At 42.2% G+C, this 15,539-nt stretch overlaps 1 protein-coding gene across 1 annotated transcript in view; it reads right to left on the bottom strand.

Annotated features, from left to right (window-relative positions):
- The window catches only part of Anks1b (ankyrin repeat and sterile alpha motif domain containing 1B), a 471,928-nt gene extending 466,010 nt beyond the window's left edge, over window positions 1-5,918 (bottom strand). The window contains exon 1 of the mRNA XM_028783036.1: window positions 5,785-5,918. Within this exon, the coding sequence (XP_028638869.1) occupies window positions 5,785-5,918 (134 nt within the window). The remainder of the gene's footprint in view (window positions 1-5,784) is intronic.
- Window positions 5,919-15,539: the final 9,621 nt, after the last annotated feature.

Raw genomic sequence — 15,539 nt, 5'->3', positions numbered from 1 at the left:
ATAGGTTGAGAACCATTAGACTCACAGGGTAGAAGGAAAGATGGAACTCCCTCAAGTTATCCTCTGATCTTCACATGTACACCCCCATATACATATATGCACAATAAATAAATATGATTCAAACTTTTTTAAAGGAATGAGTGTTAGCTATCCAGTCCCAGAAGATTTAGATTCAAGTAGAAGGAATTTTCATCAAATTAGGAATCACAAAAGGTTCATTCCCAGAAACAAGCAAAGTATGCTGACTTTGTTGGAATTTATAGTCAAACAACTAAAGGGATAGTTCAAAACATGCCATAAATAGGCTACAGCATGAATTTAGAAAGACAATAAATAAAACACTTCACGATATTCTTACTGGTATAATGGACATAAGTAGCTGACTGACAGGTCTACTGAGTAGCTCCAAAGCTAGAAGAAATACCAAGCATAAACTACCACCATAAACTGCATATGCTGAAAAACGGTTCTTTGGGAATATTTTACAGTGTGTTGGTTTCTGGTTATAAAGTTATAAAGTTTATCTACAGACGACTCAGAATGTGAAGTTAACGTGCTGAAAAGCAGACTTCAGAGTCAAAAAACAAGACATGCACAGGTTACAAATAGAGGGTAAAACAAGATGAAATGTAATAAGAATAACTTGAGTTTAAGCAACACTTCCACAAGTACCAGATGTGGGAATTACGGCTTCACAGGTTGTTAAAAGAAAAGGTACTTGTAAGTTTTCATTGATAATATGAACCAATGCCAATTTCGTGACTCAGGAAAGCTTGGCCTATAGCAAGGTCTTATAGTAATAATACAGTGGCCATTGTTAAATTGTATCATATTTTAATAGATGCAACATAGTCTCATTATGTAATCCATAAAAGCACAACTCTTTTTTGTTGTTTGTTTGGATTTTTGTTTGTTTGTTTGTTTTTTGTTTTTCAAGACAAGGTTTCTCTGTATAGCCCTGGCTGTCCTGGAACTCACTCTATAGACCAGGCTGGCCTTGAACTCAGAAATCTGCCTGCCTCTGCTGGGATTAAAGGCATGTACCACCACTACCCGGCCATAAAAGCACAACTGAAAATAAATAAAAATAGCCCATTATCCAATCACTCAAAGATAAATACTATATCCATTTTTGTGTTCCATAGCTAGGCATATTTATGTTCATTGTAAGTCTTTGCAGTTACTTTTCTTGTGAAAGTATATTCAAGCTATGAATGCTCTTTTATAATCGTTTGGCTTTTTATGCATCAGTATATTAACCCCCGTGCCATTCTACACTGAGTGACACCTAGTACAGATTATTTATTTTTTATGGTTTTTGTCATATTTCATAGAATCATTTTGAAATTTGAGAATATTCAAAGGACTGAAAAAGATGGTTTTAAAAAACATGAAATTTTGAGTTTGAACACATAAACATAATAGTCACAAACAGTTAAAGGCAACAGTAGTTCTTCCATGAAAAAGACTGAATTAAATGCACGTCCCTGCAGAACTGTCTTGGCAGATGGATTCGGCAACTTTTGGATTGACCCATACAGCCAAGCCAGTACCAGCTGCTGGGAGTTACATCAAAGTGGATTTCGGGTCAATAAATATAGAATGTTTCATGATCACAGATATCAAAAAGTAAAATAGAATAGATGCCAGGTGCAGAGCAGCATGCCTGTAATCTAGCACTCAGGAGGCTGATGAGTTCAAGATCAGCCTCAGACAGACAACAAGATCCTGCCACAAAAACGGGGCGGTGTGTGCACTGAATCTAGTTATTGAGAATATTAATGGTGCTTGAGATAACTAACAATATTAATAGTGCTTGAGATAATTTGCTGAAGAAAGTCCTACACCATATAAGAACTTGGACTAAAGGCCCCTTTCCATTTGAGGATTCAGATTCCAATGAAAAACTTAGTGCGGCAATTTCCTCCCAGTTTAGAAAATAAGTCCTTAGGAAATCAAATCTCCTATAGCAACCTATAGGAAGACCAGCAGTCTCAACTAACCTTGCTGAGACACTGAGCCACCAACCAGGCAGTATACACAAGCTGACAGAAGGCCCCAACACATAGACAGAAGACTGCCAGGTCTTGATTAAATGAGAGAAGATACACATAACCCTCAAGAAACTTAGGGCCCCAGGGAGTGGGGAGGTCTGGTGGGGTGGGGGCTAGGGGAGTGGGGACATCCTCTTGGAGACCGGAGTAGGGGGGCAGGGGGAGGAGGTATGGGATGTGGAACAGTCAGAAGGGGACTGGGAAGGGGATAAAGACTAGACTGTAAAAAAAATTAAAGAATAAAAATAAATAAATAAATAAATAAATAAATAAATAAATAAATAAATAAATAAAGTCTCAGGGAGTCTTGTGTGCTTTAGAGCCATGTAAGGAATGGTAATTCTAACAGTGATGACCTATGCATTCAATGTTCTTCACTACTTTTTAGGTCACTTAATCCTCACAAAAACCATAGGAATACATTTCTATTTCCACTTCACACTATTTCACAGTGTGTATGGCTTTTTGAAGAAATTTAAGGGTATTCCATGCCCACTAAAAACTGCAATGCCACTCAAGCAAACATCCTTGTGACATAGCCACAGTTGGTGTCATACATCGCAAGTAAACAGAAAAGTATCTTCTGCAAAACTTTTACCAAATTAGGTCTCAAACAAGCAGTCAACGAATGTTTTTTTCCTGGCAAGATGATTTTTAAGTGTAATTAGTATTTACAGCTAAAAACCATTCAGACTTCACTGTCCAAATTGACCACACACCTTAACCTTTGAAGACAAAATAAATCCTTGACTATGACTAAAGATTCAGTAAAGCAAATTTTAATCTCTGGGTTTCAAATCCTTGGCATCACTAATTAAGTGACCTTGGACACTTTAGTCTTTCATCTGTGAAATGAGTATTGGCCTCTGGATGAAACATGCAAGCATCTACCCCAGACTCTGACACCATTAGTACACTACACACTTAACAAGCAAGTAGAAGAGACTGACTAACCTAATTCTACAATTCACCCCAAAACATGAAAATATTTCTAAGTGCCATTATGTTTGCTGGAGAAGAGCACACTTCTATTACCCTGTTAAGTTTCTGATGGCACTCATTAATGAAATAAGGTGATAACCACATAAAATGTGTCTACTTAGAAATATTTTATTCGAAAGATCACCTGAATACAATTTCAGCTCCTATTTTCTTACAAGACATGTTATAGGGGTTAAGTCTGTGTGAGTCTGAAAGGTACTGGTGATATTTGTGATTTTTTGCAGCAGTTTGATTGACTCAAACTGCCCTCATGAATGTACCTTGTTTTCCATGTGTGCTCCTGTAGAACTACCAGGGCCACCCAACAAAGCCAGTAATAAAGAAGACTCATTCCAGATGAACACTGTGGCTCATGCTTTAGCAACTTAAGTATTTACTAACATTAAATACTTGGTGTTTCAAACCTAAAACTTGTCAACTATTTCTGTTTGAAAAACAACAGGCCGAGTGGTGGTGTCACACGCCTTTAATCTCAGCACTTGGGAGGCAGAGGCAGGTGGATTTCTGAGTTTGAGGCCACCCTGGTCTACAGAGTGAGTTCCAGGACAGCCAGGGCTATATAGAGAAACCCTGTCTCGAAAAAACCAAAAAAAAACAAAACAAAACAAAACATAACCGAGACGGGAATATCATTCATATATATATATGTGTGTGTGTGTGTGTATAATTTGTCTCAATTCCTGTCAATGAAATTAACTAAACCTCTCATTGCTAATGAATTCTCTACTTTCAAAAAAATTAATTATCAATCTTCTAGGAACTTGTTTTAGCATACATCCAGAATCATTTTTATAATTAATGCATTGATACTTTTGCAAATACACCTAGTTCACTTATAACATAAAAACGCTTATAACATAAAATTGTAACTAAACTTTTCTATATCTATGAATAAATATCAAAACTGTAGTCTAAAATATGTATATTATCTACTTGTGTTTGAAACTGGAAGAGGATACACTGAATAGTTATCTTTTCTAAATCTAAGACACACTAGGGGTGGAGCTTCTATACATAATAATTGTTCTGCAATGAAATCATTCCAATAATGTCACTATCACCAAGTATATACAATAGTACATGGTTCTTTAAATGTCACCATTTATAAGTTATGTTCATTTCACTGTAATATAACTGTTTTCTTTTCCCTAGACCCAGTATTATAATTAATTGTACCATCTGACCACAACCTATGAGAACCTGTGTGTATACCACAATATTTTCATGCAAAAGTTTGTATCAAACACTTAAGGTCATCAGCACAAGAGGTCAGAACAGCAGTTCTCAACCCCAGGGCTTGCAATCTCTGAGAGTCAAAGGACCCTTTCACAGGGGTCGCCTAAGACTACAGATATTTACCTTGCAATTCATAACAGTACCAGAATGATAGTTATAAAGTAGCAACAAAAATAATTTTAAGGCTGGGGGTCACCACAACATGAGGAACTATATTAAAGGGTCACAGCCTTGGGAAGGTTGTGAAGCACTAATTCGGTGGATAAAGATGTTTGCTTGCTCTCAAACCTGAGAACCTGAATACCACTTCCTGAATCCACATGACAGAGGGAGAAAACAGACTCTTACAAGTTGTCCTCTGCTTTCTCAATGGGTTAGATGGCATACACAGCGTATGCACACACACACACACACAGCATACGCATACATACACACACACACACCAAATAAATGCAATTCTTATTTTTTATAAAATGTAGTATAAAATTACTTTTAAGCAAGAAAATCACTTCAGCTTTTAAATTTTTTTGAAGTATCGTTAAGTTACCTAAGTAAGATAGAGATATGTATGATGATAGATGCTTCCAAAAATACACAGGACAAACTGAACAATCACGACTTGAAAACTAAAGCGCTCTCCTTGAATTTCATTTAGTGAGTGCTGTTCAGGCTTCCTGCCTCCCAAGCGATTTCATTTGTTCAATTCAAATTTTAATAGTTTCTCAAACACACAAATCAACCTGGCTCTCTCTACCTTATGTATGGAGAATAAAGACCTTGCCTTTAAAAAACAAAAAGTCACCTTAGAAATATTCTTTGAGCAATACTTGTCTCACCTGCAACATGTTAACATTAAAAGGCCTCTGCTGTATTACACACACACTTTCCCAAGCCGGACGTTTCACTCAAGCTGTGTCTGGGAAACTGAAAGTACTGGCTAAAGCTGCCTAAACGGCCTCATCAAGTTTTACACACTCCTGATTGACATCTCAGAAGGTCCACTGGCGTTGTTTTTGTGGGATCATAGCCCACTGCTGATGCCCACTGCACCGAGAAGGTAGCAGCAATCTGAGGCTGTGGCTTTCGCAGGATAACTGCAAGCATCCAACAGCTTCTCATGTAAATAGCCAAATAGTAGGGGGTGGGCTTTCACAGCTGCAAACACAAACAGTAACGGGCATGCCGATTTCCTTCTAGCAACACCAGTACATGTGCAAGTTCTGCATCACGGCTTGGAGAAAAGTAGCTGATTGACGCATTGATGGAAAAGGCTATTTTAAAATTACTCAAAGAGTCTAAAGCATCAGTCTGACTGAGAGGCTTTTGCCTCCTTTTCATACACACACGGTCTGTTTTCCAGCCTAATTTAAGAATGAATCGCTGACACCTCCAGGTGCAATACCCTGAGGAGAGAACGTACCCATCACAATCCTCAAAAGGGGTGTACATAACACCACCACCCCTCACGCCCGCAGTGGGTGCCAGTTCTTACCTTAGCAGATTAGACAGGGGCAGAGGTCCAGATCCACCGCCCAGGATCCCTCCTTTCCTGCCAGATAGGAGTTTCTCCACCAGAGCCACATTGCCAGTACGAGCAGCTTCCAGCAGCTCCTGGTCCTTCCCCATAGTCTCTCACCGAGTCTGCTACAGAGTCCTTTCCCTGCTCCAGTCCTCCTCCAGGTCCACTCCCCAAAAGCCAGGGCCCTCCCCGCCCCACCCTAAAAGGATGCCCGGGCTTCAGCACGCTGAGATTCCCTGCAGCCCCGCGCAGGGAGCAGCACGCCGTCCTCCTCCTCCCGGTTCAGCTTCTACAATGGGGAGCAGCCCGTGTTTGGGCAGAGGGGCTGGCCAAGCGGCGACGCGCCCCCACAGCCACTCCCCTGCATTCCCGAGGCCTCCTTCCCGCGGGTGGGGTGCGAGCGGGTGGGGACCGGGCCCGGGCGCAGCCGAGGAACGGAAGGAGGATGCACTGAGCAGGATGCTCCGGCGCTGACAGTAGGATGCTGAGCACCGGGGAGGATGCTCCAGCACTGAAGAGCACACGGAGCGCTGAGGCTGAGGAGAAGCGAGTCCAGCGCGTCCTCCCCGGAGCTAGAGGGTATCGAACCACGGCGGCGACGGCCCGTGCGTACGAGCGCCCAGCCTGGACCCGCCTGGGTTCCGCGCCCGGGGGACTCGCGCTTATACAGCTGCGATGGCCGCGGCCCGCGGCTGGAAGAAGCACGGTGGCCGCGGCTGGGACGGCTGCGGCCCGCGCCGAGGCTGGGGCTGTGCGGGCGAGCCGCAGCGGGTGCGTGCGGAGGGCGGCGGCGGCTCGGAGGCTCGGCGCGGGGGGCGTGTGCGCGCGGCAGGTGCGGCCCGAGGCCGGCCGTGGGGCGGGCTGGGGTGGGGGGGAGCGGTGGTAAGTGCAGCTCTGTGCCAGTGGGCGGGGCCGTCCTTGCTCCCTCCTCCGTGCTCCCTCCGCCTTCCTCCCTCCTCCCCTGCTCTTTGCTCCCTCTCCCTCCTCTCTCTTCTCCCCCACCCCCCACCCCGCTTCTGCTCACTTCTCCCGTCTCCTCTGAAGAGGTTTAACTGTGTGAGTACTGGCGATCACCCCGCTAGCTGCTGAGGCGTCTTCTCTGCCTGGAGCCCAGAGTCAGTAACTAGACTTGGGGAAGGTCTTCCACTAGGAAGTGATGGAGAACCTGATGCCAGGAAGAAGCGCTTTTGCTGGTGTTTCTGTCCCAGTCCAGGGGACTTGAAGGATATTTCATCCTCTTGCTTTTACCTCTCTGGTGAGAGTCTGAGATGTCCGCCCTTGGAAGAGGCTGAAGAGGTTTGTTTTATCCTAGTTTCTGAACCACTGAATGCCTTGTGACTTTTGCAGGGTTTTTTTGGGGTCTTTAATCACCCTGAATTTTACTTGGGCTTTGGAGAGCTGCTGACTTGTGCAAATATCAGAAAAACCAAAGTGGGGGGGTCTCATTGGAAATTCTTCCACATCCACCCTAGGAAAAGTATAAATGGGCATGGATGAGAGAGCCGCTTTGATTTGCATATTTCATCAGCAGTTCATTGTGTAGGGCTGGCTTGATTTTGGTTGAATGTTTTCCTTGCTCCTGGCAGAGAACGCGTGCCTATTTTCTTTTGAAACTTCCTGTGACAGCTTGTGGTCAGTTGGTAGGAAAAGATGTGCTTATCGGTTTGCTTACAACAACCCAGTGAACTGGATATTATTACTATATATTACTTTAGAACTAAAGTAGAGGTCCAGAAAGGGAAAAGATGCCACACGGTCATTGGCTAACAAACTGGACCTGGGAGCTGGTGTAAGATGGCTCTGGTAAAAGTGCTTCTGCCCAGTCGGAGGTCCTGAGTTCAGTCTCCCCAGCTCTCAGAGTAAAAGGAGAGAAATAGCTCCCACCAGTTGTCCTCTGGCCTACACACACACACACACACACACACACACACCTGTGTATTTCCATTAAATAAATAAATAAATAAATAAATAAATAGTTAGAGAGATAGCTCTACAGTTAAGAGTATTTCCTGCTCTTGCAGAGAATCAGAGTTCAGTTCCTGACACCCATATCAAGTGGCTGACAACTTCATGTAACTCCAGATGTAAGGAACCCAACTCAAATGGCCTCCACAGGGCCTGCACTTATGTACACATACCCACACACACACACACATGCACACAGACAATTAGAAATAAATCTTTAAAATAAATCACTAATAAATGGAAAAAATTAATATCTGGATCCTAGAACTGGTTTAATTCAGATCCCAACCTCAGTGTCCACTGAATAACAAATTACACAGCAGTTAATGCTTACAAACATTTGATGAGCAGTTACCACATGCCAGAAGCCATATGTACTAAATGCTTTCTATATTTTTGTTTCAACACTCAACAAAATCTCTGCAGACCCTGAGACTATCATGTGTGCCTTTTGTTTTTCTGTGGGGGCAGAGGTACCTCTTTTATCCTTAGTGTACACATGAGGATACTGACGAGCTCAAAGTCCGAGCTCAAAGTCCGGCAACTGGAAAGTAAAGCAAGTCAAATCCAGGACTCCCTGCTATCTAGGCCAAGACTTTAAGTAAACAATAGGGAAACTCAAAAGATACAAAGAAAGAAAGAGAGAGAGAGAGAGAGAAAGAGAGAGAGAGAGAGAGAAAGGGAGGAAGGGAGGGAGGGAGGGAGGGAGGGAGGAAGGAAGGAAGGAAGGAAGGAAGGAAGGAAGGAAGGGAGGGAGGGAAAAAGGTAGATAGAATAATTTAAAGTGTTTTTCTGTAGCTCAGTATTCTAAGATTTTATTTCAGTGGCTCAGAGCATCAGGTAAATTTGTAGCTTCTCCTTGCAGGATCCCCAGAGGGCATAGAGTTTGACTGTCTGATGTTTTGGTTTTGCTTTTCATTTTAAAATCTATTTTAATGAGAAGATGATATATGACCCCTGACATAACAGGCCTAGCAGAGCAGTTCGTGAAGTAAGAAATGAGTAGTCATGAATTCATTTTGCGCAAGAAAATTCTTTTTCTTCTTTACTACTGTTGCCTCCTAAACAAAACAAACTTTTCCCAGAATATCCTGTAAGTACTCAGATGAGCAAAGCTAAAATATCAACCAATAAAGAATCACGGATGAGTTCATGATTGGGGGCTCCTGAGTCGTCCTTATTAAAATCATGCAACTTCCAGAGAGAGAAAACCATTAAAAATGATTTGCACTAAGAATCAATTCCAAGTTCCAGACACTCTGCTGACATAATATTCAAAGGCAATTTTCTACTCTACACTTTTTATTTTAGATAGTTTCTAAACTTCCTGTTGAAGAGGACAAAGGCTTTCACTGAATGAGAATAAGCTCACAAATTAAAAGAGAAAACATTTATTCCAAAAACCCAAAGAGGCTAGATATCCAGAATGTTTTATAAGTGTCCATATTTAATCAAACATTTTTGCATCTGTGAGCAGTAGAAAGAAGCATTAAATCTTGAGAGCCAACTAGTCAATCTGGATCTCAATTTGTTAGATAAAAGTTTGGAATTCATCTCTAGTGGGCTTCCCCATCCTAACAATGTATTCTTGTGGTGAAATACAGAGATTCTCATTTTATCCTGATTTTAGGACTAGGAGGTAGATATAATTGCTGTAAAAAAAAAAAAAATGTAGTCCTTACTTCTTTTAAATCCCTCATTTTAAATTATGGTATACAAAAATGTAATTATAAATAATTTTGAGCAAGTCAAGGAGTGTGTGTGTGTGTGTGTGTGTGTGTGTAATGACACTCTTGTTGGGTTCACTAAATGGAGCTGAAAATAAAAATGGGAAGAAAAACAAAGACAAAGCAGGTAGACATGTATTCATAAAATGTAAATAAGTAAAACCTTTGAAAACATAAGACAATGAAGTATCTTGAACCTAGATAGCTTAGAACGATATCCCTTGCTCTATTGGTCTGTTTGCAGTAAGGAAAAGGAAAAACTACTGTCTTAAAATATGTTACCAAATAAGGCTTAGGTTCTCGATCTCCCTAATGCTACGACCCTTTGAGACAATTTCTTATGTTTTTGATGTCCGAAAACCATGAAATTATTTTCCCTGATTCTTCATAACTGTGATTTTGCTACTGTTATGAACCTTAATGTAAATATCTGTGTTTTCCAATGTCAACCCACCGAGGGAGATGGGCCATAGGGTGAGAACCATTGAACTAAAGCATGGCGATTTGAATTGAGAAATGCCCCCCTAGTCTCCTGTAACACTTGGTCTGCAGTTAGTGATGCTGTCTGGGAAGGTTATAGAGCCTTTAAGAGGCAGAGCCTGGCTGGAGGAAGTACATCACTGGAGGCCGACTTGGAGGTTTTATAGTCTGGCGTCACTTCCTTTTCTTTCTCGCTGCTTCCTGTTTGTGGCTGACATGTGATCTCTTCACTTCCTGGCTTTGAGACCAGTTTCCGGCTCATGCTGCCATGCCCTCTCTGCCGTCACGGACTGACTGTACCTCTTCTGAAACTTTAAGCTAAAATAAACCCCTTTCTTCCCTAACTTGCTGTCTGTCATAGTACTTTACCACTAAACAGAAAGGTAACTAATATATAAACGAAGCTAGGATAACACTGTAACTTGGATGAAGCAGGAAAATGCTTCCTTCTCCCATTTCAGGCCTATCTCTGGGGCTGATGGTTTATGAGGCAGATGTGAACAAATCCTAAATACAGAATATAAGGATGCTAGAACCCTGAGTAAGAGACCAGGGGTTTTATTCCTATGTTACATTTAATTTCTTTCCATAGCCCCTGTCCCAAAACCTATTCCTCACTATCTTGGAGGGGTGGCCAAAGAATAAGCACACCACAAGATGTACAGTGTTCATGAAAATTTACAGTCCAGGGGCATTGAAGACCATGAGCTGATAATCACTCAGTCCTGTTCAAATGCAAGAAACCAAATGAGTATGCCGTATGCATATCATCTTTATTGCTAATTCAGATGAGTTCTAACAGTATACAAAGTACAGAGATCTCTACTAAAGTTATGACAGTAATGAGTCACCCACCCTAGTGACAGGCCTGCAAAGGGGGAAGGGGACACTTCTTTGCTTCATCCAAGCTACAGTATTATCCTAGCTTCATTTATGTATTATGTTACCTTTCTGTCCCAGTGGTAAAACACTGTCAGAGAGCAAGTTAGGGAAGAAAGGGGTTCATTTTAGCTTAGAGTTCCAGAAGACCTACCTCTTGGGACCTGCCTCTGGGAAAAGCTACATATGACACATACAAACATACACAAAACCAATTCTGCCAGATTAAAATCTGAAAAGACTAAATAACCAGAATTGTTTACGTGTCCAGGTTTCATTGGATAATTTTCAAATATTGTGAATGGTAGACAGAATCATTAAATATAGGGGACCAACTAGATGATATATTTGTCGGTTAGGTGAGAATTTGGAATTCATTTCTTCCCAATCCAAACAATAAATTCTTTGGTCAAGTCAAATGTATAGATTTGTCTTTTATTTCATCTTGATTACAGGACTAGATGTCTGTCTCCCAAGGAGAGTCAGAACAACAAACGAAATGACAAATAGGAGGCTGGATGCCAAAAGAAACCCACTAACCTGCTTAGTGACCCGTGAAGCAGAAGAGGCAAGAGAAAAAAGAAAAGAAAAAAAGAAAGCCAGAGTTAAGCCCAAAGCAAATCAACTCCACCCACTGGCAAAACATTCCCAAAGGATCTAAGTAGGAAAAACAAAGTGTTCATGGCCTCACAGCTCCCTCTTAGAGACAGAAGTTTCCTGTCCTCCAGGGAGAGCCAGTGAGAAGGAATAGAGATCCCCAGGGACCCTACTCCTCACGTTCCATCACCCTTCCTAGGGCTTGTGGTATTAATTCCCTCCCTTCTCCAAGACAACCTGCCTCTCTGTGCTACTGTTACCTTTGAGAGCCCCATGTATACTCGAGGTGTGACCCTACACATAGTCACTGAAAATGTAGTATAGTCTACAAACCCTCACACTGAGAGAAGGTCTCTAAAATTCCTATAGTTTTCCCCCATCTCTTCATTTTTAAAATTGAGAAGCTGGGTGTGGTGCTCTACACCATTAATCCCGATAATCCAGAGGCAGGTGGATCTCTGAGTTTGAAACTAGCCTTCTCTACAGAGTGAGTTCTAGGACATCTTACACAGAGAATTCTACTGAGAAAATGTCAGGTACATCTGACATCCTATTATACAACACCCATCTTAGTTAGGGTTTTATTGCTGTGAAGAGACACCATGGCCACCGCAACTCTTATAATGTCTAACATTTAATTGGGGCTGGCTTACAGTTTCAGAGGTTCAATCCATTGCCTTCATGGTAGGAAACATGGCAGCATGCTGGAAGATGTGATGCTGCAGGAGCCAAGACCTTCTACATCTTTATCCAAAAGCAGATGGGAGGAGACTGATTCCACACTATGCAGAGTTTGAGCATAGGAGACCCCAAAGCCCTCCTACACGGTGATGCTCTTCCTTCAACCAGGCCACACCTCTAATAGTGCCACTCCTTGTGACCAACCGTTGAAACATGTAAATCTATGGAGGCCAAGCCTATTCAAACTACCACAGTACTTCAGAGAAGCAGCTAAGACGATACACGAACATAGAATTTAATCTGGGCATCTAATCACCCTCAAACGCTAACCCCAGCCTTCCTTCTTTAACCCTATCGTCTACACAGAAATGCAGGTTGTGCATTTCTGTCATGGCGCTCAGTTCTGCTGTTGTACCTTAAAAGTGGACTTAATAAGAGATACTTAAATAAATGAGTGCAGTTGTAATCTAGTAAAAACCTTAATGTACACTGAAATGTGAAATTTGTATTATATTCACAGATTACAGGATAACTTATCAATGGCTTAAAAATGCAAAGGCTAGAGAGATGGCTCAGTGGTTAAGATCACTTACCACTCTTCCAGAGGACCCAAGTTCTACTCCCAGTACTTACAACAGATCAGAGTTACCTGTAACTCTACTCCCAAGGGATTCAAGGCTGCCTTGTGGACTTCACTGGTACTGCACACAAGTGGTACACACTCATATACAGGCAAAGCACCCATACACATAAAAATATTGTTAATGATGAAAAAATTCTTAGTTCTTTGGCTGTAAAGACTGTCCAGTGGTGTTGACCCAAGCTACAGAATTTACAATGACTTGATTTAAAGCCTACTGTCTTAGTTAGGGTTTTACTGCTGTAAACAGACACCATGACCAAGGCAACTCTTATAAGGATAACATTTAATTGGGCTGGCTTACAGGTAGAGGTTCAGTCCATTGTCATCAAGGCAAGAGCATAGCAGCATCCAAGCAGGCATCGTACAGGAGGAGCTGAGAGTTCTACATCTTCATCTGAAGGCTGCTAGTGGAAAACTGACTTCCAGGCAATCAAGAAGTGGGTCTTATAGCCCACATCCACAGACACACCTACTCCAACAGGGCCACACCTTCTAATAGTGCCACTCCCTGGGCTGAGCTTTTACAAACCATCACACCTACCTAGAATAATACTTCATTTGGCTTGATTGTTTAAATGTGGAGGTATAGGGAAGAGACAGAATAAATGGCCCCCTTTAAGCCATCTCACCCCCACCCCTCAGCCTGGGCAGGTAGGAAGTCTCCCCATCAGTAAATCCTAATTCCCATATATCTGGAAATGGCTCACTGCACCTTTTGTTGCAATTTTACCGTGCCTATTTTTAGACCTTCCTTGTGTCCACCTTTGCCACAGTTACAGCAGGCATCTTGAAGAAGAGGCCCAAGCAACCCATAACTAAACTTATGAGGAGAAGGAGGGTGCATGGCAGTATCGGTGACCAAATACAAGGGGGCCTCACAGGACTGAGATCCCAACCTCTTGAGAGTGGATACCACCTCGTTGATGCTGATGTCTGCAAGGGAAAGCAGTAATTATGGATTAACTACAGTTTCTGAAATAATCTACCAATGCCAGGTTGAGGAAGTGCAGCTGGAGGAAACACAGTCTCCTTTGAACATCCTCTCTTGGTGGATCAGAACCAGGGGGCAAAGCTGTGATGATAGTTTGCAAGACTTCATATAGTATAGTACAACCATGGATCACTTAACAATCTCCTTCGTGTATACAGGAAACAAAGCTTCCTGTACCCAGCAGTGGTCTCATGAGCTCATATTGCCTACTAACATAGCTGTTGCAGATTGTGTAGGCATGCTATATAATGGTTATACAACAGTGAAATCACTTAACCATGCATTTCCCAGAATGCATCTCTGTCATTAAGCAACACAGGACTATCTATGAGAGGGAGTATGAAGTTAAGGGATAGTAGCATTATAATGGGCATAATAATTTATGGAAGTTTCAGCTCTTCACACCTTGATCCCTAATTTTTTACAGCCAGTGTTCAATCCTCAACTTGCAAGTATTCCTAACTTTATTTTTCATTCCTACGAATCTTGGACATCTGCTTCTACTCCTGAAATTTCCAGCACTTTCTACTTCCTTCTCTAGGGCAGAACCCTACCTACCACTTACTAGGTCCTATAAAACAATCTGATCGCTTTCAATAACTGGGAGGGTGACATGTTTTCTTATAGAATTTCACCAAGCACCTGAAAAAACATTTATATTTCTCTTTATTTAGCCCGCTCTGATACTTCCCAGAGAGGCTCCTGGGCCCAGATGTTCAGCACTGCCTGAAAGAGATCCTTGAAAATTGTGATCCACTGGCCTAATGCATCTCAGCTGTTTCCCATGGGGACATCCTCCTTCCCATGGCCTGCCTTTTTGTTGTTGTTGTTGATGATTTGTTTGTGACAAGATCTCAATGTACAGCCTACCTCAAACTCCCAATCCTCCTGCCTCAGTCTCCCAAGTGCTAGAATTATAAGCATACACCATTGTGCTCAGTTTCCTCCTGTAGTTTGATGGGTATGACTTCCATTATTAACAGGTTGCAAACCCCAGCACTCCAGATGGCAAAGGAGGGAAGACTGCCACTGGTTCAAGAGCTCTTCGTGCTATTTTGGACTTACCTAGAGAGAGAGAGAGAGAGAGAGAGAGAGAGAGAGAGAGAGAGAGAGAGAGAGAGAGAGAGAAGCTAAGACAGATTTGAACTAGAGGGGGAAAAGCTAGCTTTCTAGTCTCACAATTCTGTATGTGTGTTATGTTATGTGTTGTGTCTATGTTTTGTGTGTGTATGTTTGTGTAGGGTGTGTGTGTGCACATGCATGTGCGTGCGCTCATTTGTGCATGCATGCGTGTGTACTCTTTTCTGATTCCCCCAATGAGGATGACTGCTTTTAAATGTTTTGATTTTTGAGGTTTCTCCTTTGCTCATTACTGAAGCCCTAGCTGTTGTATTATATCCCTCAGTCAGTTATCCCTGGCCTACAGCTCACAGGAGTCTGTGAACTGGGCTTCTTACATTTCCATGAGCCCTTTGCACTGTTCCCTGTGGCTCTCAGCCTGAAATCCAAACTGTTCTACTTTTGACCATCTGAGCTCTGAATTAGGTAACAAAGAGACTAAGCAGGTATGCTCTAGACAGGTTTGAACATTGCTTATATGGTCCACTCTGCTATCTCCAGTTTGCAGAATGAGGTCCACAGTTTTCCCAAAATTTTCTAAGCTGTGCCATGCCAGGGAATAAGTTAGAGCAAGTGAGTAGAATAAAAAGGAAGGGAGGAGAGAGAGAGAGAGAGAGAGAGAGAGAGAGAGAGAGAGAGAGAGAGA

Source organism: Grammomys surdaster, unplaced genomic scaffold (assembly GCF_004785775.1).
Source record: "Grammomys surdaster isolate TR1022 unplaced genomic scaffold, NIH_TR_1.0 958, whole genome shotgun sequence".
NCBI lineage: Eukaryota > Metazoa > Chordata > Mammalia > Rodentia > Muridae > Grammomys > Grammomys surdaster.
This window is presented reverse-complemented; position numbering and strand designations above follow the sequence as displayed.